This window comes from Camarhynchus parvulus, chromosome 3 (assembly GCF_901933205.1).
Source record: "Camarhynchus parvulus chromosome 3, STF_HiC, whole genome shotgun sequence".
In the NCBI taxonomy this organism is placed as follows: domain Eukaryota; kingdom Metazoa; phylum Chordata; class Aves; order Passeriformes; family Thraupidae; genus Camarhynchus; species Camarhynchus parvulus.
Genome location: NC_044573.1, coordinates 7,594,058 through 7,615,355, shown reverse-complemented (window position 1 = coordinate 7,615,355; position 21,298 = coordinate 7,594,058). Strand labels below are relative to the sequence as shown.

Sequence of the window (21,298 nt, the reverse complement as noted above, 5' to 3'; positions counted from 1 at the left end):
AAGCAAACAAAAAACCAAAAAAACACATTAAAAAACCAAAACAGGTTTTAAAATAACCCCCAAAAAATATCAAATTCCAAACCCACAGGACTTCAATGTTACAAATGTTGAAAAGTCACAGGCCCATAGAGCTCATATATCTGTTTCTCTTGCACTCTTCTGACCTGTTAAAGGCAGACAGGACAGCAGATGAAGCACAGCTTTTTTGGGTGGGTTTGTTAGTAACTCCCTTCATCTGCTGTGTGAATAATTTATGGCTGAAGTGGGTCTGCAACCCAAGAACCCTCCTGCAAATGCCAGCAGCCAAAGGAAGTGGCATAAAGGAGGACATGCAGAGGAATGAGGCACATCCCTTCTCTTGGCAGCTGCATTTAAGCCGTAATTATCTGTGTGCTGCCTACACTGTAAGGGAGAGAATAAAGTTAATACAAAGGTGCTACTAGAGGGACTGAAGGCTTCTAATCATTAAGTAACTTAAAAGAATTAATAAATTTAATGCAAATCAGCAAAAGGTTTGAGTTTGGAAAAGCTACAGGGAGTGGAAATTCAGGCACAACTTTTTAACACAACATAAGCTAGAGCTGAATAAAAATGCAGGACAAAGATGATGTTCTGGTTTAAGGTACAGGGAGAAGGGACAAGTTGGAGGAAACACAAAGGCAGGAGATCCAAGTACTTTAGGTGCACCTTCTTACTATGAAGTATCAAAAATCCCCATAAAACTCAGAGATCACCTACAGCAACCAGAGGGAGGTATTGAAGCAAGCTGCAGTATTAAGGAATGATGGATTCACAGAGCCTCAGTGAGATAAGCACAGCCTGGGACAGGGGCAGGTCGAGTGCTAAAGTACAGCACAAACACAAGGGTGAGGTGCATTAGAGGCAGACAGCAGAGCCTGAACAGCACTGAGTGACTCAGCTGCAGCTACACTGCCACAAATTAATTTTCCTAGCGAGGAAGTGAAATAATATGGAAGAAATCTACAATTATTGATCAAGAAATTAACATCCAAGTCAGTCATATAAGTGAAGTTAGGGAAACTAAGAACTATTCATTCCAGTTATTTATTGTTTATTGAATTGAAAGAAAGGGAATACAAACATTTCTGTTAAGTGCTGTGCACCGACATGGAAAAAGTGTATTTTTTTTTTAAAAATCCTAATAAAAACAAATCAGAAGTTAATGTAGTTCCAATTGAACAATTTTTAAAGATATGTTTAAAATACTACACATTTATAAAATAAAAAAGTTAAAACGGTGTTCTGTAAATAATTAGTAAAACAAGTGAAAATAAATACGAGACCCAAAGTTCTTATGTTTTTAATGTAATATAGCAAAGAAATTTTTAACTACTTAATAATATCTGAGAGTAACAAAAATCCAGAAAGTTTAAGAACGCAATCCTTTGAAACATTTAATATCAGTCCATAGCAAATAGTCATTACATACCAAAAGCTCTAAGTGTTAACTAGTTCCACCACAACTCCATATAAATCTTGACAATTTAGAAATCTTGAGATCAACAATAAAGTTCTTTTCTTGATCTCTACAGCTTGGTTTGTAAGTACATACATGCTTTGAGGATCCATTTTGTCCCATATGTTTTCAAGGAGCCAATAACTTTTTCCATCTGTGCCTAAAAATGTTAAGTTTCGAATCTAGCACGTATACCCTAAGAATGAAAAATGTTTATGAAAAAAAGATGGGGCACAATGAATTTCAAATTTATAAAAATATACTGATATTAACCAAAACCTTCTGGTCAAAGGACACTTCACATACACACGACTTAAAGTATGCAATAAAACATGACAAGTACCTAGAACAGTTGGTTCTCTGTCTGTTTGTGGAACACATGCACACACACACTCACACCAGATGGGAGGAACACTCTCACAGATGTTTGACTGAATCCAGATTATCTGGATGAATAGACAGAAAACTTGGCTACAGTTTATTTCAACTAGAGGCAGCTACTGCAGCAGTAGTTCAACACTGCACACTTCAATTAAGTCCACCCTGTTTAAAAAAAGTGTCATAGTTAATGATTTTGCTTTCTAGACATCGTTAAAAGTAGCAGTTTTCAAAAATCAAGTATGGCAGCTGAAAATGGACTCAAGCCAATGTGGAAAAGACAGGAGGAGGGCAAAAGGAGGATTAGCCATTTATGGGATGGGTGTTCCTCTTAATAGTCGTCTCAAAAAGAAATTAGATACAAGTGTATTTTGTAGCTAAAAATATGGACAAACTATTGAAAGTGCATTTTTCCTCCTCCCCCTTGAGTTACAGTAGTTTATTTGTTGGTCAGTAAATCCTGCTTTTTATGCCCATTCTTTTTTCTCTACCTCCCTCCCCATTTGGATCTACAACATATCCCCTCGAGCTACAGCTAATTGTACAAGTCCTGGCTTCCTGCTAAGGAAACTTCCAGAACTGATTTTGGGTGGGAGTATCACATAGCAGTGTAAAAATACACAACTAGACACCAACTCCCAACAGCAGACAGTTTTATTAAACATTACCTGGTTGAAGCCAAGTTGAGAAGTAACTGGCAAGATCTGGGCAGATTTCTAGCTTGCATCTTTGCTCCAATCATAAAGAGAAGTTAACTTTAAAGTTGGAGAACTTCAGAAAAGACAGAGGGAATTTAAAAACAAAGGTGTCATTTCCCCCACTTCCCTCCCCTCCAAAACATGAACAGAGCTACCATTTTCCCTTTTGTGTTCCATTGTGCCTTGAAAATTACTTACCTGAACAGCTAAAGAACATTCAGATTATAAAATGCTTCAGCATTTCTTTTTGAGATCTGCCTTGATAATAACCTGGGGCTACTGTGAATATTTGAAGCCAACAGGTGACCAGAGAAAGTTACAAAATGAGTACACACTTACAAGTATTTTCTTCTCTAAAACCATGGCCTGCTGACTGGAAATACAGTCATTTATTGTGGGTGTGTACTTCTTCCAGCCTTACACTCCAGCCTATAAACATTTTTAAGCACATGGAAATCAATGTGTTGCAAATGAGCAAACTAATTTGGGTTCCCCCACCCACCCCACCCCAGTCTCATTTTATTGTCTGTGCACAAAAAGTATTGGTACTTTTCAATCCACATAGTGTTGGAAATAATTTAGGTTGGTCTTTCATCTCCAGGTTGGGATGGTACTCATTGCTACATCTCTAATGACAGCTGCTGTGGGACTGAGTAGTGTGGCAAGATGAAGATGAATCTCCCCTTTCTGTCCTGCCTGCCAGCAGGCTGGCACTGAGACACTCTGGAAGCAGTGCCACCTGCTTGGAGCTTGCCTTTTCATGCCATGGCTGCACCAGGACACTAAGGGAGAGAGGTCCCACACGTGCTGCTCCCTAAGTCAGCTTCTAAATACCTCAGAGGGACAAACCAAGGCCAGAAGAGAGGGGCAGTGTTTTTGCAGAGGTCCTACATTTGAATTCCTGACTGCACTGCTGTGGAAAGCATGCATCAGCCCACACCTTCCCCCAGCTGCAGCAGGGAAGGAATCTCACCCTGGTCAGTTATGGCCACCACACTGGAAATGCCTGAAGTGCAAATAAAACTTTAAATCTACACTTGAGATTTGATCCAGCCGTCACCACCTGCCTGAAGTTCCCACTTTATTTCCATGAGTATGTAGTGACAGACCACTGCATGAGACATAAAGAGACATCAAAATCATTCTTCTCCTTACTCTCCCTAAACAATGTTTGGTTTGAAAACCTAAGTTCCAGAGTAAGACAATACTAGAGTAACTTCCAAAGATACACATGCTGGCATTGCTTATGAATTGTACCATGTTTTGAACATGTAAAACATTTTACAGTTTACTGTTTACAATTTAGGTTATTATTTTTTCCTTAAACCCCAAGGTTTAACTTACTCAAATACGACCATGGGAACTTGTCTGTTTTCCTGCAACATTAAGGCCACAGGCCTGACTCATCTTGCACTTTTTGAACTAGGAAGGGAAATAAAGAGCTTCCTCCAGAACTGATTAAAGGAAGAAGGAACTGATGTATAATCTTAAGTTTACATGTGTATTTTCAGTGCTGTGAAACAGTAATTGCTATCAAAGCATTCACCTTAGTTTTAAGGCTGAACATTAAGTTCCTACCTGGTTTTGGAGGTATTAGAAGACTCATATGTCAGATTTGGGGCTGGTTTCAACCACAGTATCAGAATCTTAAGTCATGCTTAAGTTTGCACACAAGGCAAGACAAACACACACCACTGGATGGCTGGAATCTAAAAGAAAAAAAATGTCTAACCTGCTAACCTTTGTTTTTCTGGGAAACACCACACTCCCATTCAGAGTGGCTACACCTCTCTTCCCAGGAATCCCAGCAAACCTTCCCCCACCCTTCTTCCACACGTGACTAATAAGGACACTAAATCATTATCTCATGAAAGGATGAAGTCCACACTTCTGCTCACAGGACTCTGGTGGCATGCCCTTCCCTGCTCCCTCTTTACTTTGCAGCAGTACCAACACTACCTTTCCACCCAAGGTGGCAAAAGGGAATCCAGTGCCATCCCATAATGGATTTGTGTGTAGTGCAGAAGCACAGAGATGCCAGGCCATCTGTTTATGTCAAAAAGAATAAATATTTAAACTATAAATGTTTGCTTTCTCTTAATATGGGACATTAGTGGAACTATTCCTAGATGTGTCAAGATGTTCACAGCACCAGCTTGCAACAAGGTCTGGGAGAGGCATTTAAATCTGCAAACTTAAAAGTATATTCTCAACAATGAAATCTGTCCACCCCTGTTCATCAAATAAAGAAAAAATTTCCATCATAATACAAGTGTTTAATTATGATTTGTATGTAAATTACTTATACAAAGTGTTGACTTTGTGAAGAAAGGACTCTTTCAACACATTCTTCCCTCAAAGTGTAGTCTACCTTTTACACCAGCATTGTTGCATATATTTCTGTAATTAAAAAAACCAAAAGACCTCTTCTTGTTTCAGCTTTTAGACTAGTGGTGCAGTCTGAATGCCTTTTTTCCTAGCTAATACAGCTTAACTGTTAAGATGGACAGTGAATTCCTCCATCTGAAACAAGCTTTACTGCCTACAAAAATCTTCTTCCAGCCACTGCTTTTGATTGGGTCTCAGGCCACTCCAGAAAAGCATCAGTGATACCGTGTTTCACGACACTTCTTGCATTGTTTTAATTCCAAATGTATACAAATGAAGTCATTTTAATCCTATAAATAATTTATTTTTAAAAAATTGTGCTGTTAACCCCTTTGCAGGGCAACGAGCTATGTGAAAAGTACAAAACTTTTTGTCAAATGTGATACTGAGAGTGCTTTTGACATAGTTCATTGGTTTATCCTCTCAATTGATAGATATACTGCGCAACGGGCAAGGCTAGAATCCATGAACCAAGCTGCAAAGATCTCAAGCTAAGTAAGGCGGAGAGAGACTTGAGAAACAAGAGAAGGAAATACTTTCCTATCCAATGTATACTCTTCAGACTAAAGCACTCTTTCTATCAAGCCTTCTAAACTGTTAAATAAAGTGTTCCAAACAAGCATTTAAACTTCATTACACAGAAGAGCAACAAGAACAGTAGCCTGCCAGACAAAAAGGCAGGAGGGAAAAATATATATACTGAGTTCAATGGTTAGCCTGAATGTAGCACAGTTCTTCACAACCGATGGGGGGGTAATTTCAACACGGTGTCCAACAAAGTTCTAAAGACGTGCTTCATCTCGACTGGTTACTATGAAGCAAAGGTGGTAAATGTTTGGCCCCAACTGGGCTTCAGAAATGGTTCTTTTTTCATGACGAGCATGTCTGTCCAGCTATCAATCATGTTTGTTTGCACCAAATCCCAAGCCATTTAAAATACGACTAATTAAGTTAAACTGAAGTCGTCTGCTCCAAATTCGCCATCAACTATCCATGCTACTGCATTCCTCTGAGCAAAAACAAAAACATAGAGAGAGAGAAAGAAATCACAGCTTGACCATCTTAGCAACAGTTCATATTTCTATCATAAGGTAATTAATACAATCTATTTACATAAATTTTAACTGAATACGCACTAGTTAATGGATCTTGTACTGTAGCTAAATTCCATGCTTAAAAATTACTTATTTTAGATAAAATTATTCATAACAATCTAGAAATTATTTTAGCATGTTAGGTGTGGGTACTCAAAAAGCATCTTCCAAAAAGACGTAACACACATTTACATACAAGTTCATGGGGAGTGTGCTAAGGACAGAGCTGTCTTGTCACTACCCATTTAGGATTCCTAAGTGGTTAAGTATTATTCTGTGCACCTACACCTCTTGTGAAAGCACTGCTGTGAGAAATCCATTTGTGGTTGGTTTGCTTTTGATGGCATTTACTGGTTCATTTTCTGGAGGAACTAAGAAAGAGTGAGCAAGCAGCTCACTGGAGAAAACCAAACAACAAAGCCATGAGTAAAACCAGCTGGAGGACAGGCTCTGACTCCTATATGGGGGCACTCCAGGTCTTACAGATTAGCCAGGCTGGTCCACCTAGTCCAAGACTAGAAGCACATGTATCAAAGCACTGGAGCAGGGAGAAGAGGTAATTCTTCCTCCTAACAACCTTCCAACTTTCAGCCATTTTTACCTAAGGGACATTCTGAACTAGAGGCGTTTACTTATCTACCAGCACTTAATGGATTTCTCTTTGATTACTTTGCCCAGGTTCCCCTTGGTGTCACATCCATGAGGTTCTGTGGCAATAGGATATACATGTATCATTTCAATGTCTCCTCTAAATTCTTACTGCAAGGTTGAATACGTAATGACAGAAGCATATAAAGTGTACAACAACTCCCCAGCAGTCACCTCCTTAACAATCTGGGGAGGCAAGAAGGGCTGGGAACACCTGGGTGCATTTTGGCAGCAAAAAAATGAGCATTCTCTCTCTTTCCCCTGGACACATGTGGTTACTGATGGTTAGTAAAGATACAATTTTGTACAGGTTCCCTAGGGTAAAACTTTACACTCTGTCTAAATTCTGTTTAAATTCCTTTTGTAACCATTCCAATACCATTACTCAATTTGCAGTGTGGTTAGAATGCACTGTTTAAATTTTAATAACATTGTATATTACTAAACCTAAGCATTGAAATCAAGGTTTTCATGGATAAATAACTTATTTATGCAGGTTATATTAACTTAACATAATTCTAGGCTCTTAGTGACACCACAGTTTTCTACAGGGCCATGTCAGAACAACGTTGGAAATACCGGCTGTACACAAAATGAGTAACTCGGATAAAAACCACCAATCACACGCTAGAAAAAACCAAACAAAGCAGTGACTAATTTTTCAGTAAGGCCTTTTTTCTTTTTATTTACCTTCAATATCCTGGTTGTCTACGAAAGGCGCTGGTCCCCATATCCTGACGGTGCCGTCGTCGGAGGCGCTGGCCATCATGGCCGGGAGCTGGGGGTTCCAGCTGACGCAGTTCACCGTGCGCGTGTGGCCCGTCAGCTCGGCGATGGGCAGCTCGCTGCGCTTGTGCCAGATGTACACCTTGTGATCTGAGCCAAACACAGGGACAGCAGCCTGAGCAGCACTGCTCTGCACACACCCTCACACCTGCTCTCATTAAAACTCCAGTCTCCGGGGTGGAACGGCACTAACAAAATTTTGCTTTTAAAAGTGATCAAAAGAACGCAGGTGTCACGACATGTTTTATGAAAAATCCTTTTCTTAAGATTTTTTCTCCTGAGAAGCCGAGAGGCCTCAGAAACAAAATGTAAACAATGGTTAATCTGCTGCTGTGGAATGCAACAGGTAGATCTGTGACTGGTCTCTTGTGGTTGTTTCTAATTAATAGCCAATCACAGTGCAGCTGTCTCAGACTGTCTGGTCAGTCACAAGATTTTATTATCATTGCATTCCTTTCAAGCCTTCTGATGAAATCCTTTTTTCTATTCTTTTAGTATAGTTTTAATATAATATATATAATAAAATAATAAATCAGCCTTCTGAAACAGAGTCAGATCCTCATCTCTTCCCTCATCCTGAGACCCCTGCAAACACCACCACACGCAGGCAAAGCCCTTCCATTAACACCTGCAACTCTACCACACTTGGTGTTTGAAGCAAAATGTTTGACTGTAATGCAAATAAGTCAATACAAGGGTAAAAAGAGAAACTAAACTACTCTACAACTCCATACCTGTAATTAAAATCTTATTCAAAAGGAAGACTTGCACATTTTTTTTCTCCCCCTCAAATAATTGTATTTGCAAATTAGTAAATGCATTATAAAGTCACGAGTACTAAGAATATTTATAACCACCTCCTGTTGATGAGTACCAGATAAGATCACAGCTCTATAGTTTATGAAAAACATCTTAATACTAAAAACCTGTAACACTCCAGAGAAAGTGCAAACAGAGCAAATGAGGGAGTGCTAAAGCTTAATGGCTCAAACTGTGAGCTATTGCTATCTTTGACAACCAATTACTGTGTGGTATTTAAAGACATCAATTTGTACATATTGAAGTAGATGCAAATAAACCCTGCACATCCTATTTTGTGATAGGAAGCTTTTAATTACCTCTAGCAACTTGATAGAAATAGACTAGGGGACTGGTTAGACACTCTACTGCACTGTTTAGAGAAGAGTCATTCTTTATAACCAACCATATTTAAGAATAAATGGGGGTGGGGAGAAGGAGGGGGGGTTTTCCCAGCTTTAGACCAGCAGGCTGTAAGAAGTCTGTGGGTTTACCTGTCTAGGATTGTCTGTGGAATATTCCAAACAGAGTTACACAAACTGGACAAATGTGTATTGCTAGTATTACACAAAAGCCTAGTATTGGGCTCTAGAAACCAAATGAAATTATTTTGATCTATCTGAAAGGTTTTCACATAGATGCCACTGAAGGCTCAGCAAACAAACCAATCTTCCTCTATTCCTCCTCCCAGCCCCTTATAAAACAAACTTGCTCTCTGACCTTCCTGCTAGAGAAGCCTCAAGGCTTTTTCCTACGTGGTAACTCCCCTGTCCTGTGCTGAACCAGCTCATTTGAGGTACCACCTTCACATGTTCTTGTGCTGATGCAAATGTCCTGGCTGTGCTTCCATTCCACTTAGGATTTCAAGGGGACTGCGCATCCATGCCATTCACCAAACAACACAATTCACACACTAGACACACAAGCTTCTGCTCTGTCAGGTAACCAAAGCCTAAAGACAAACCAGTGCTTTGGTCTGGAAAAAACAAGACAGCTACCTCAAGGCAGCAGTCAATTCCCCTCTGAGAGAGACCTCTATTTTCTTACTTTGGATGCAATTGCCAGGAAAACCCCTACCTAACCTGACAAGATGTTTTAAGAGGTTATGACAATGTGATCAACTACTTTAAGGTGACAGTTTCAGACAGTTCAAACCTAAGAACCCATCAGTTCCTTACTGCCAGTTTCAACTACAGTGGTTTTTAAACAATCAAAGTCAATAAACTGGGAGACAAAAATGACTGGTACACTGTAGTATCTACACCTGCACACAGTTATGGCTAAATCCTGAACTTTCAGGCACTCAGGTCTCACACAAAGAAGCTTGTCCAGTCATGGAAAAAAGGTTCACACTGGATTGGAGGACTGGAGGTGCTGTCCTTCAGTCATATTCCACTGGATATAGTCAGAGAGGGAAACTTGATTTTATTTTAGATATATTTCATATTTTCCAAAAACAGAGTAAGAAATGCCTTGGCCAACCTTGTTTCCTAAGAACTGTGAGTTACACAGTAGTCACAGTAATTTGTTTACATATTACAAGTGTAATTTTTGGCCCTGCATAAGCTTGAATTCAAAGTGACGTCCATGGCAGGTGATGGCACTACACCAATGACAAAACCAAACCAATTCAACACATAAGCTTTTAACAATTTCTACTCTTGCCACAGACAGCTGAATAGAAACATACTTCAAAGCCTTTAATCACCAAGAAACTCTACCAGACTACGTCAACAACTGCCTAATTTGAGACTACTCTGTCTGTAATTAAAATGATTCTATGGAAATTAAAATAACCTCACCACACCTGTATCTTCAACAGGCAAATGAAGCTGTTATTCCCCAGAAGTACATTTTATTCAAACCAGAAGTCTAAATATCACACCACAAAAAAAAAATCCTCAAGAACACCCCACCCACTTCTAATTAAAACTGTGCAGATGCTTTTGCTGTAGAGGAGGAACACAAAAGGGTCATTAATGTGTTCTACCTCTGCCATCCTCTCAGAAGATTCTGTCTGCCAGCCCACAATTACTTCTTGAAGTACGCCACAATCCCAGCAAGCCTCAAATTTATTTCATGAGCCACTTGGTTTGCTTTTATAATGTTGTTGTTAGCAACTGTCATCTATAAGATGAAGGTATAGGAAGGATACAGTGTTCCAGTTTTCTGCACAAAGGAGAATGGTGTTACCTTCACTGCCACTCGCAATGAAATCTTCATTATGACCTCCAAAACACGAGTGAATTGTGTAAAATCCTTGTGTAACACCTTGATACTTTCTCACTAAAACTCTGTCTTGTAAGTCCCATAAGTGAACTCCCTGGAAATAAGAAATTTAAAGAATGTTATTTTATCATTAAGTATTATTAATAGCATTCTTCTGAACAATGAAAAAGAATTAGCCACGGAAGTGCACTACTTTAGAGCCAACTTTGATACTGTTAGTGGGTGAAAAAAGTAAAGATGGATCAAATTATTAAACTAAACTTCCACTGTAGGTCCCTTCTACTCTGAAAGCTTTATTTTTACCCAAGATTTCAAAAGCAAAAATAGAATAAATAAAATCAGTGTAATGTGCCACAGTTCTTGCTGTACTGGCTTCTCAATGCAACAGCCAGATAATAACATTTAATTGTACATCTTTCCCAATATGAAACTCTTAACTATAAATCAGTCAAAAAAAAATTAGGTCTCAAGAATAGGATCGCCTTCTTGTCAGAGAATTAATTCCATGCTGTATTTATGAATATTAAAGCCTTCATATTACACAATATACAGCTAGTTAATCTCAAACATTCCAACTCACATCAAAATATTTAAAAACAGGTAGCAGTTGCAAGCAGATTTATTTCCATTTCCTTTCAACATGCCCAACTCACCTGAGTTGCTACATTTAACAAAGCTAAACGGCCATTTTTTGAAATAGTAAACGACATAATAGGGTGATCCTCTTGTACTCTGAAATGATAACACATGAGAGTCAAGATAAGCAGATAATAATGCAACATCAAAACAACAGGCATGTCCTGTCTCTGCAGTATGATCAGGGAAAAACAGTTCCAAATCTGAAATAAGGTATGACTCTAGAAACCAGTATAACCAGGTCTGCAATACTTGTTTATAGTTAGGCCAAACAGCAAGACCAAAAAGTACTCCAGACCTCAACTCCTAAATTCAAGGCAGAATCTACTAAAATATGTCAAGAATTGAGAGGACTACAAGTACTCCTGATGACAGAAATGCCAAAACATCCACCAGAAACCTACTTCAGTGCTCAGGAAGTTATTTCTAATATTTGATCAAATGCTGCTTGCTGAAACTTGCTCACTAATTCTTGTCCCATCTTTTAATATTGAGAATATCTAACAACTTATTTCCCATCCTGTCCCCCACAACTGCCACTAGGAAGCAGGAATTCAGAACCAAAGAGAGAGGCAGTTACATGTTCCTGTCTGTGAGATCCTCGAAGTTGTAGCCCCGAATTCGCTGGTGTGTGTCCGACGCTAGAACAGTTTTCCCATCACTCAAGCACCAAAGGCATTGTACTCTCACCCCTTCCCAGGAGTCAAGGAGATTACCATCTAAATCCTGAGCAGAAGGAAAAAAAAAAAAACCAAACATTTAACCATTAGTCTCAGGTTTTCGAGGAGCTGTGACACAAAAATGTTTTTCCCTTTCTATTCAGACAATTGCTACAGAAAGCAATCTTACCCTTCACAAGGTAGGACCTAATGAATTAGGAGTTGGTTGTCTTAACCAAGGGCTTTTGTAGGAATCCACCCTGGAGAGCTGAGAATCCGTTCTGTCACTTTCTCATGCCACCTGCACACCATCACTGAGCTGATCTTCACAGTGAGGTCTGCATACTACATTATTAATATTATTATTCTGGGAACCAGTTGAAAAAATAATCAAGAATGTGGTGAAACTGTGGACCACCACACCAAACCAGCTCTAGTCAAGTAATCAGGGTTTCACATCTATTTTCACTAAACAAAGACTGCATGCAAAAACTAAGAAAGATGGAGTCAAAATTCTGTGGAATAAAAACACTTGTAGGCAAAGGTAGTGCTTTTTATGAATGTTTTTTTCTGAAGCAGCTAAGAAAAAAAATTCCAGACCACAAATCCTCCTTGAGGCAGGTCAAAGATGCTCAAACCCTTCAAACTGCTCCATACAGAAGTGCTGCTGAAATATCTGCATTAATGTATTGCTTCTTTGAATTGCAAAGGATCAGAACCTTTAGTGTACACATCTACAAAACCCAAAAAAGCAATGACCAAGCTTTTAATTCTTTGCTTTGCTTTCAAAGGGACAGCTGCAGAGCACTTACACACTGATAGAACTGTCCACGCTGCCCTCCCGTTACAAAACGCTTCCCATCAGGATTCCAGGCCACACTTGTTAAACTGTCTTCATGAGACTGGCTCATCTTTGTCCTCAGCTCCCCAGTCTGGAAAATAAACAAAGGCAGCAGGGCCTTACACCAGAACCGTTTTCCAAAAAGGCACTGGTAATTTTATCTGACAAGAATAGTTTGGAGGTGCATACATTTATTAAAAAGCAAGACATACTTATGAATAATGCAATGAAAAGGCAGAACTACTTTAGCATATCCAGTGAATTTGGACTTGATTTGGGACAATTTCTTTTGTCTCTGAAATCAAGAGAGATGGAATAGTTGGTGTGTCAGACAGCTAAAAGATTTTGAGTGGAATGAAATCATAGGAACAAGCCAAGACAGGGACAAGCACTATCAAATGAAAAAAACCCAAAACACTGAAAGAAAGGAGGCAGGGAGAAACTAGAAGAAAAGAGGTGACAAAATATATTTTAGTAAGAAGTTAGGAATATCACAGTAGTTAGAATGTTTTCCTCCTTGAGCTGAAGCTCTCCATGCCAAAATTTAGCTTTCATGCCTATAAAGCCACCGTTTCACAAGACAGAACACCAATGAGTGGCATTGTCAGCAGTGCTGCTCACTGAGCCAATTTAGTCAATTAAACAGAAGAAAAGTGTTCCAAGGGTGAAGAAAGGCAACGTTTTTGTTTTAGGAAACTACATTAGTTCAGAGTCCAAGGCAGCACAAGGAAGTCTATACAGCTCTCAACCAAGGCAAGGGAAGCTTTTATATCAACTCAAGTGCCCATAAAATTCAACAGCAGAAACTGATTTTCAAATTCATGGAGGGAATGGCAAAATGCCCAAGTGCCTGATGGAAAACTGAAGTTCTGAAATCGTAAATTGAAGCCTCCTTTCACTGACATCACTGGGAGGGTTACATGAAGCAGAACAGTTTGCATCTTTTACTTTTCCTACTTGTAAAAATCATCAATGAGCAACTGCTTCCCTTCAGTGATACTTCTGCCGTCTGCTTCTCTTGATTCATTTGCTGTCCTTCTCTTCAGGAGCTCTCTGACATCCTATGCATTTATGCCATCCCTTCTCAGAATGGATAGTAACCACCCACACAAGAATTGCTGCACAGTCCCAGACACTTAGACTTGAACTCCAATTTCAGTTCTGTCCAAAGTGCAAAGAGCATTTGCAAGCTGCCATAATTATTTTTTCAAACTGAGAGGAGGGCAGCGAGATCAGCATCTCTTCTTTACACTCCCACCTTGGCACAAGCCTGCAGCGATTCCTTCTTTCAGGAAGGGATTTAGATATTGAAACAAAATCAGCACAGAGTTTTCTTTTTCACTCTTAGCCACCACTTACTTGTACATTCCAGAGCCAAAGCTCAGAACAATCATCTGGGCCACAGGCAACAAGGTAGTTGTCATCTGGACTCCAGGCAATGTAGGAGACGCCGTACGCGTGACCCTCTAACGTCTTAAGGAGTTTTAGCTGGTGAGTGTCCTGGAACAAGAGAGGTGTTCTTGAGACACTGCAAATCAACTCCCACCACATTTCACACTTCCACAGCATCCATCTACAGCATGAGAGTTTTAACAGTTTACAGGGCCAGAAAATGAAAGCGCCTAACTTCAACCTTCAAAACAAGAACGCTCACAGGTGTTTTTGTTCCAATGTTCTGTGATTCTGAACATAAAACTCAAGAAATACCACTGAGTACAAAGTTTGACATTACATTATACTTGCCTTAGTACAGAAGATTTCTGTAGAGTCAAGTTTTTCTACATCTACTGGAATATGAAAGTACTATCATCTGTATTTCACAGGATTAAGTTGCTTTCTTAAAAGTAAAGACATGTTGGAAACCTGTTCTGGTTAAATAGAGAACTAAAACCTCCACAGCTGCTGACAAGGGAAAACCTTCAAGTGCCAATATTTTTATAAACTTGCATGCATCTTGTGTGCGCTGCTCAAGGAAGGAGATTTACAGAAAGATATTTTTAAAATCTTCCTTGAGAGGTGTGCTTATTTCAGAAGCATTGCCTACAGCAAGCTGCTTTCTGCCAGATTTAGTGAATGAAGCATACTTGGCACATGCAGCATCTTGTATCATCTCTATATTACAACTGTTTTACTGCTGCCTCGTCAGAGGAACTTGACTTTTCAAGAAGCTTGTAAAAATAAATAGTACAGCTAGATACTGTGAAACAACCACACACTGGCTTCCTAAATACAGAAACATGCTTCAGTACAGTATTAGCACTGATTCTTGGGAACAGCAGATACACAAGTAGAACAGAGCTTGCTAAAACACTGACAATAATTATTTTGAAGCCTCTTGGAAAGGGCAATCAAATTGTCCTCCCTCTACCCACCCTCCCCTGTTTTTTTCCATGCATGGCAGATGCTTATATCTCCACATTTTTTTCCAAAAAGCATGACTAATTTGAAAATCTAGCTTGATTTCTCTAATTGTCCCTTCTCTCTTTTTTTTTCAGTATTAATCAACAGAGCACTTCTTGATTCTGAAGAGAAAGACCAGAAGCAGAGTGACACACAGGATTGTTTCCTGAGATCAGCTGTGAGGGATTTGGTGACTCTCAGCCAGCCTGCAGCACTGGGGGTTCTGCTGGCTAGAAAAAGTAAATTCCTCAAAAGAAAGTGAGCTAAAAATAATCTCCAGAGTGCAGAGAAAGAGGGGCAAATGAATGGACCTCCTCAAGACCCCTTTTCCATTCTAATCATTATTCCTGGACTGCATTAGACACTGCTGTGTCCGTAGCTGAAGTGATTTTCAAGGAAATTGAGTCATATCTGACATCATCTCACATTCTGGAGCTTGTCTAGAACAGACACTTTTTTTTTACAACAGGATTAAAGTAGCCTGTCACTTCAGCATATTTGAAACTCATGAGGAACAAGATACATAAAATATTCCTCTTCTAATGATAGCACTCTGGGGCTGTTACTATCTTCCATACTGCTCTCATACTTCCCCCCAAATACCATAAAGCTGCTATACCATGCTCTAAAACAGCAGGCAGTGGTATTTCAGGCAAACATCCCCAAATGTAGTCAACCTGCCTCCCACCCACCACCAAAAGAAATCTCAGCACTTCTATCCCTTACATACAGCTTCCCAAATTTCGGTCGTGTATGACAAGCAACTATTCAGGCATCAACTCAAGTCTGCAGTAGCTGAGCTCCTTGGCTGAAACACCAAAAATCTGTCAACAGTTTTCAGAAATTGCAGAAGGGATTTTTTTAAGGAGCCTGTTAAAGGAGAACTCTTAACAAAGACGCATGTGAGACAAGGTGATGCACAGTGCGCTCATCCTTTGTGCTCCACAGAGGTTCTGCCACACTTCCTGACAGTCAAACAATGCAGCCCACACAAACCTAGTCAACTCAAGACACTATTTAATGCTGCTGAGCCTCCCTTAGAGCTTTGAAATTAGCACATGGAAACAACAACAGAAGCATAGGTTAAGACAGTCTAGACATGGCTGGGTCTTAGAAAAGAGTAAGAAATTCAAGGTATGAAAGTAAGGAAACACATTAGAGCAGTGTACTTACATTTCAAGAGGGGCAATGAAGAAAGAAAAGGAGAAATGAAGGATTCTTACACATGTTAAGTGTGTGTGGAAAAATCAAACGCTGTTCATTTAAAACAGGGCTCTCCCACCACTTGCCCAGACATTGCTGGATGTTTGTTTCCATGTAGTTTATGCAAACATATTAGAATAATTCTGTATGCCTACAGCCTTGAAAATCACATTAAATTTATGGGTCAAAAGACCTTGTCAACTGCTACAGGAAATGTGAGAAGCATGCCCTGGCAAATATGAATCGCTTGATGTGGCATAATGCTATTTAAGTATCCACCTGCTTGAAAGCATTGCAATTTTTTTAAAGCACCCAAAAAGGAGACAAACCAATAAAACTCTACAAAACCACTTTCCCACTAACTATTTTTAAGAGATTTTTATTCTTTGGCAACCTTTGGTCAAAAGGCTTAATCTAAACAATCACAAAACATTTATGTGCTTTTACTAAGCAGCTATTAGCTAACAATTCACTTTAAGATGTACTAATCAACATGTTTGGTATTAAAACCCATCAATATAGAAGGAAGATGTGCATCTTAAGTCAACTGACAAGTTAAACAATGACAGCAAAAAATGTTTGATCCTTAATTCACCTAAATTACTCTGTTAAAAAAATACAAAACTAAAACAAAACCAACAAACAAATCACAGATAATTTCCAAACTAAATAACATAAGTCAGCTTTGCTGCTATGCAGCTCTTGGCCCAAAGTAAGACACAAACCACAGCAGTCTTATGCCTGAAAAACCCATGGTGCCTGCTGTTAGTTCTAGGGCTACATAACATTTATGCACATGGAATGGGGTTTTCAAGTCCTCCCATCATTTTAACAAATGAAAAACGACTCAGATTATATGGTTTCCTAACCTGAAGTGAAAGAAAAGAAACTCAGATTCAAACCCCACTGAATACCAGTATGGAACTGCAGAAACTTTTCATTTTCCACCTCACATACCAGCCTGCAGCAGTGTGGTTAAAAAACCATAAGGATCTTATTTCTGATAGAGTTTCACAAGCATTAGCAACTTCAAATGCTGTGTGTGTATGTTCAAGTTTATTCCCATTCTTCCATTGTTACGAAATATATGGACATACTTTCATAATCACTTCTACAAGTCAAAACAGGTTTAGAGTCACCAATCAACTACTTTATTTATGTACCAATAGATACGTGTAGGAAAGATGTATGAAATATCCTACTGCTATGAGATTTACAAGACTTAAATCCCAGGAAATGGGATGTAACAGGGCTACAGTACATGTCAGCCTGTCCTACAAAAATCACACCATCCTAGCAGGAGAAAGCTGAAAGGAAAGGGCAAGACAAGTTCATTCCATTTTCACACTTACTGGATCAACCTGCCATATAATGACAGTTGTGTCCTTAGATCCTGTTGCTAATTTCGTGCCGTCGTTGGAGAATTTACAGAACCACACTTCGTTACAGTGCTCCGTTAGGATCTGCTGGGTATAGCAGGGGAACTGTTTCCTGGGAAAACAAAGGGATGAAGTCACACATTTGAAAAAAAAATCTTACTGCTTTCTTGTAAGTCAAGCTATTAAAAAAAACCAGTCAAACAAACACCTTATTTAAGTGCAAGGCCAGACAACTTAGAAACCCCCTCTATTAACAGCTGCCTCAGTAAGTACAGAATGAAGTGTCTTGCCTGGCAACAAGCTCACACCATTAAGTCATCATAATTAACCATAAGAACATAGAACTGTTCTTATTTCACCTACATAATTTGTTATTCTTTCATGTAACTTGGAATTAAACTGACCTCATCAGGAGTGCAACAGTTTATTACAAATCATTTTCTACTGTATAGAAAATACTATAGCATAGGTCTCTTTGAACCACAGATGCAATGTTTTCACTCATGAGGTTTTTCTAGGTATCTAACTCACTTAGCTATATCTTGCTAAGAAATTATTCTTACATAGAACCTTCTTTTCCTGAATGTGACCTTGCAATAAACTACATGTTTCTTTGCCTTTGTTTTGTCATTTTTCACCTTTGCAGAGTACCACATACAATATCTAAGCATAACTAGCAAGATACCATTGAGCTTTCAGCTTGAACAGTTCTCCCTCACAAAATTTAAACTATTTCATAAAATGCTGAGTTTATCAAACAAAATATTATACTATAAACTACTGAAGAAGATTCAAACGTTCCTCTAGAGCCAATATTTAATATTCTAGTTACACACTAAAACAAAGCTAACAGTCAAATTATTAAGTTAGGTGAGAACTGGAGACAATTTTTATTTGATTTAAATCTTGCCTACAAGCTCTCAAATAAGGATTTCAGAGCTAAGATAAAATAAATATAGGCTTTTACAGCAGATGTCTTTATTTTGAGATAATACTGCAAGAGGTACAAGTTCATTGCTCAGATGCACTAGAAGAATCTAACCACAGACACACTTTCTTCAGCTGCAGAGATGCTGAAGTGGTTTAGTCTTAGGCTGAGTTTTTACAGCACCCAGTGCAAGGGGGCAACACAACTCTGATGGGACACAGTGACACTAAGGGAATGATGGTGCCCTTGAATGTACAGTTGTATTTAACACTGCAGATAAAACTGGCTCAAAAAAACCAATCAAAAAACAACAAAAACACATCACAATCCACCCACCAAAAGCTAAACAGCCCCCCCAATTAATTTAGACAGAAAACTTACTTCCTTCACATTAATATTTACAAATACAGTTTGGCAGCAGCCAGGCTGACAGACACCTAACAAACTACCTCTTCCCTGGAGCTGGAAAAAGTTCTGCTTCACACAGTGTCTGCACCCTCTCAGTGCATTTTCTTTTATTAGAAGAGGCTTCCTAGTCTGTGCTTGAAGGCTATCAAGGAGCATTGAACAACCACACAGTCTCATTTCCACTCTTATGGTAGAGAAAGATAAAATGTACATATATATGTATCTATATATCTATATTTGGCTTCCTTGGGTATGTCTATACTTACTTGTTTACAGAGAAACACAAGTGTGTTCTGCTTCAGCTTTCAGCTGACCAGGAACTGCCTGGCTGCCCCTGGAAGAACACTGAACCCAAGGTAAAAAAAGCCCCACCCATAAAAGAAGACTTTGCTTCCCTTCAAGTCTAGAGAGAAGCAGGCAAGTCCTCACACAGAGATGTGCACCTACAGGAGCAGTGTTTCATTATTATTTAGCCATATTGTTATAAATTAATGGTTTTGCTCTGAACAGCAACTTGCCCTAGGAGGTGAGGCTGCATCCCTAATTCACACAAAGTACAAGGGGCATGCTGTGTCCCTGGAAAGTCTTTTCAGCACATTTCATTTCAAAATAATACTCTGTGGAACAACAGCTCTTCCATCTTAAAGCTTAAGAAAAGCAGCCAAGGTTTTGCAGACATGAAAAGCAAGCAGGATAATGCTGGAGCACACCATTTTCATAGTAAGATACTTTTAGTTCCTAAAAGGGGTGACACAGCTATTAGGGCTGCTGCAGACACATCCCAATACTGAATTATGTTGCTCACAACTCAGCTGGATCATTGTGCTTCCACAAAAAGTCCTCTTCACCTAACTAGTGAAACAGAACTCGGCAAGTTTGACTTCACAGATAGCAAAGCCACATTAAATAACCTGGCTGTGGAAGGAAATAGCAGCAGTCTTGAAACAAGAAACCAGGAACCAGTTGTCTTAACAGCTTCTGGTTTTGGTAATTAGATATTACTGAAGCTCAAAGGTTTTTCTTGATCTTTTTTGAAGTGTTTCATTACAAATTGCTCTGTTCAGCACAAAACACCTGAATTATGTCATTCACTTACTGAGATAAAGCACCTAATAAAGTTTACTGTTGTTATATCTACACAAGTTCAAAACTATAGAAAAAAAACACTAAATAGCTACCTTTTTGTTCCCTGTACATACAATGAAAGATTTATTCCTCAGCAAAGAAAACAAAAAAGGCAAATGAACAAAAAACCCCAACACACCCAACTAGGCTGAAGGTTCTCAAAACCAAAAATCATCATTCCCAAGAACATCAACTGTCTGCTATCAAAATCTCTGCTATCAAAATCTCTGGCACAATAACATGAAATCCTTCACCTTCACTCCCAGTAGTGCCTCATTTATATCTCCCACTCTTACCAAGTGAGTTTTAGAGTTAAAAATCATTTTGCCTGTCAGTGCAATTTAAGCATGCTTAACCAAAATATTGCCATAAGTCCAAAAGGGATTAGTTCCAACTAAAAAAAGGGAAACTTATCAGTGTTCCATCAATTAAATAACACAGGACTTGAACTGTCTAAGCTTTTAGACTACTGTTACTCCTGTCACCTTCATCAAAATTTGGCTTCCACTGCCTAACTGACCCCACTATGCCCAAGAATGGCAGCAGTACAGCACACTACAAACTGGAGCCAGACCCCTGCAACAGGCAGCTACAGTAGGATGAGGACAGAAGGGAAGCCATGCTTTTAAGTGGATTTTTGGGTACCTTTTTGGTTGGGGTTCTTGTTATTACAGTAGCCATGAGTATCTATGTATATAAACAGCAAATATGCAAATTTAGGAAGTACTACTTTAGCCAAAAAAAAAGAACCAACAAAACAAAAAACCCAAACTTCTATGTCAGCAAATAGATTCAGGTGGGGGAAATTCAAACTCAAGTTTGTTGCATATAGTGCCTTTTCTATCTGGCTCTCTGTAGCCTGGCTTCAGTAAATCAAGCTCTTCACAGTGAACTGGAATGCTCCTTGGGATTTGATTAGTAATATCAAATCTGTTGCACAACTGCCAATACTACTCATGGACTTGTGTAAAGGTTAAATCTCTTCTAGGTAGTCTGATTTTAAGACTCACTTCTGAAGGAGGGAAGCCACAATACCAGTACATGATCATTTCCAATAGCTCTTAAAATGGGCAACATTCAAATGTCTGCACACACACCTACAACTGCTGAAACAATGCAATGCAGCCAAATTGCCAGCTAAAAGACTACTTGAATATATGAAGTGCCAAAGACAGTAATTTTCTAACCTTAAGATGGCTACAGCAAAGTACTGTGGAAGTCTG

The 21,298-nt window shown here is 39.0% G+C and overlaps 1 protein-coding gene across 1 annotated transcript in view; it reads right to left on the bottom strand.

Annotated features, from left to right (window-relative positions):
• Positions 1–1,055: 1,055 nt before the first annotated feature.
• Positions 1,056–21,298, bottom strand: part of WDR26 (WD repeat domain 26) — a 32,103-nt gene continuing 11,860 nt past the window's right edge. The window contains exons 7-14 of the mRNA XM_030944530.1: positions 17,588–17,726; positions 13,992–14,132; positions 12,604–12,723; positions 11,713–11,858; positions 11,150–11,228; positions 10,461–10,590; positions 7,374–7,559; positions 1,056–5,950 (exon numbers count right to left, since the gene is read on the bottom strand). Of these exons, the coding sequence (XP_030800390.1) occupies positions 5,925–5,950; positions 7,374–7,559; positions 10,461–10,590; positions 11,150–11,228; positions 11,713–11,858; positions 12,604–12,723; positions 13,992–14,132; positions 17,588–17,726 (967 nt within the window). The 3' untranslated portion in view covers positions 1,056–5,924. The remainder of the gene's footprint in view (positions 5,951–7,373; positions 7,560–10,460; positions 10,591–11,149; positions 11,229–11,712; positions 11,859–12,603; positions 12,724–13,991; positions 14,133–17,587; positions 17,727–21,298) is intronic.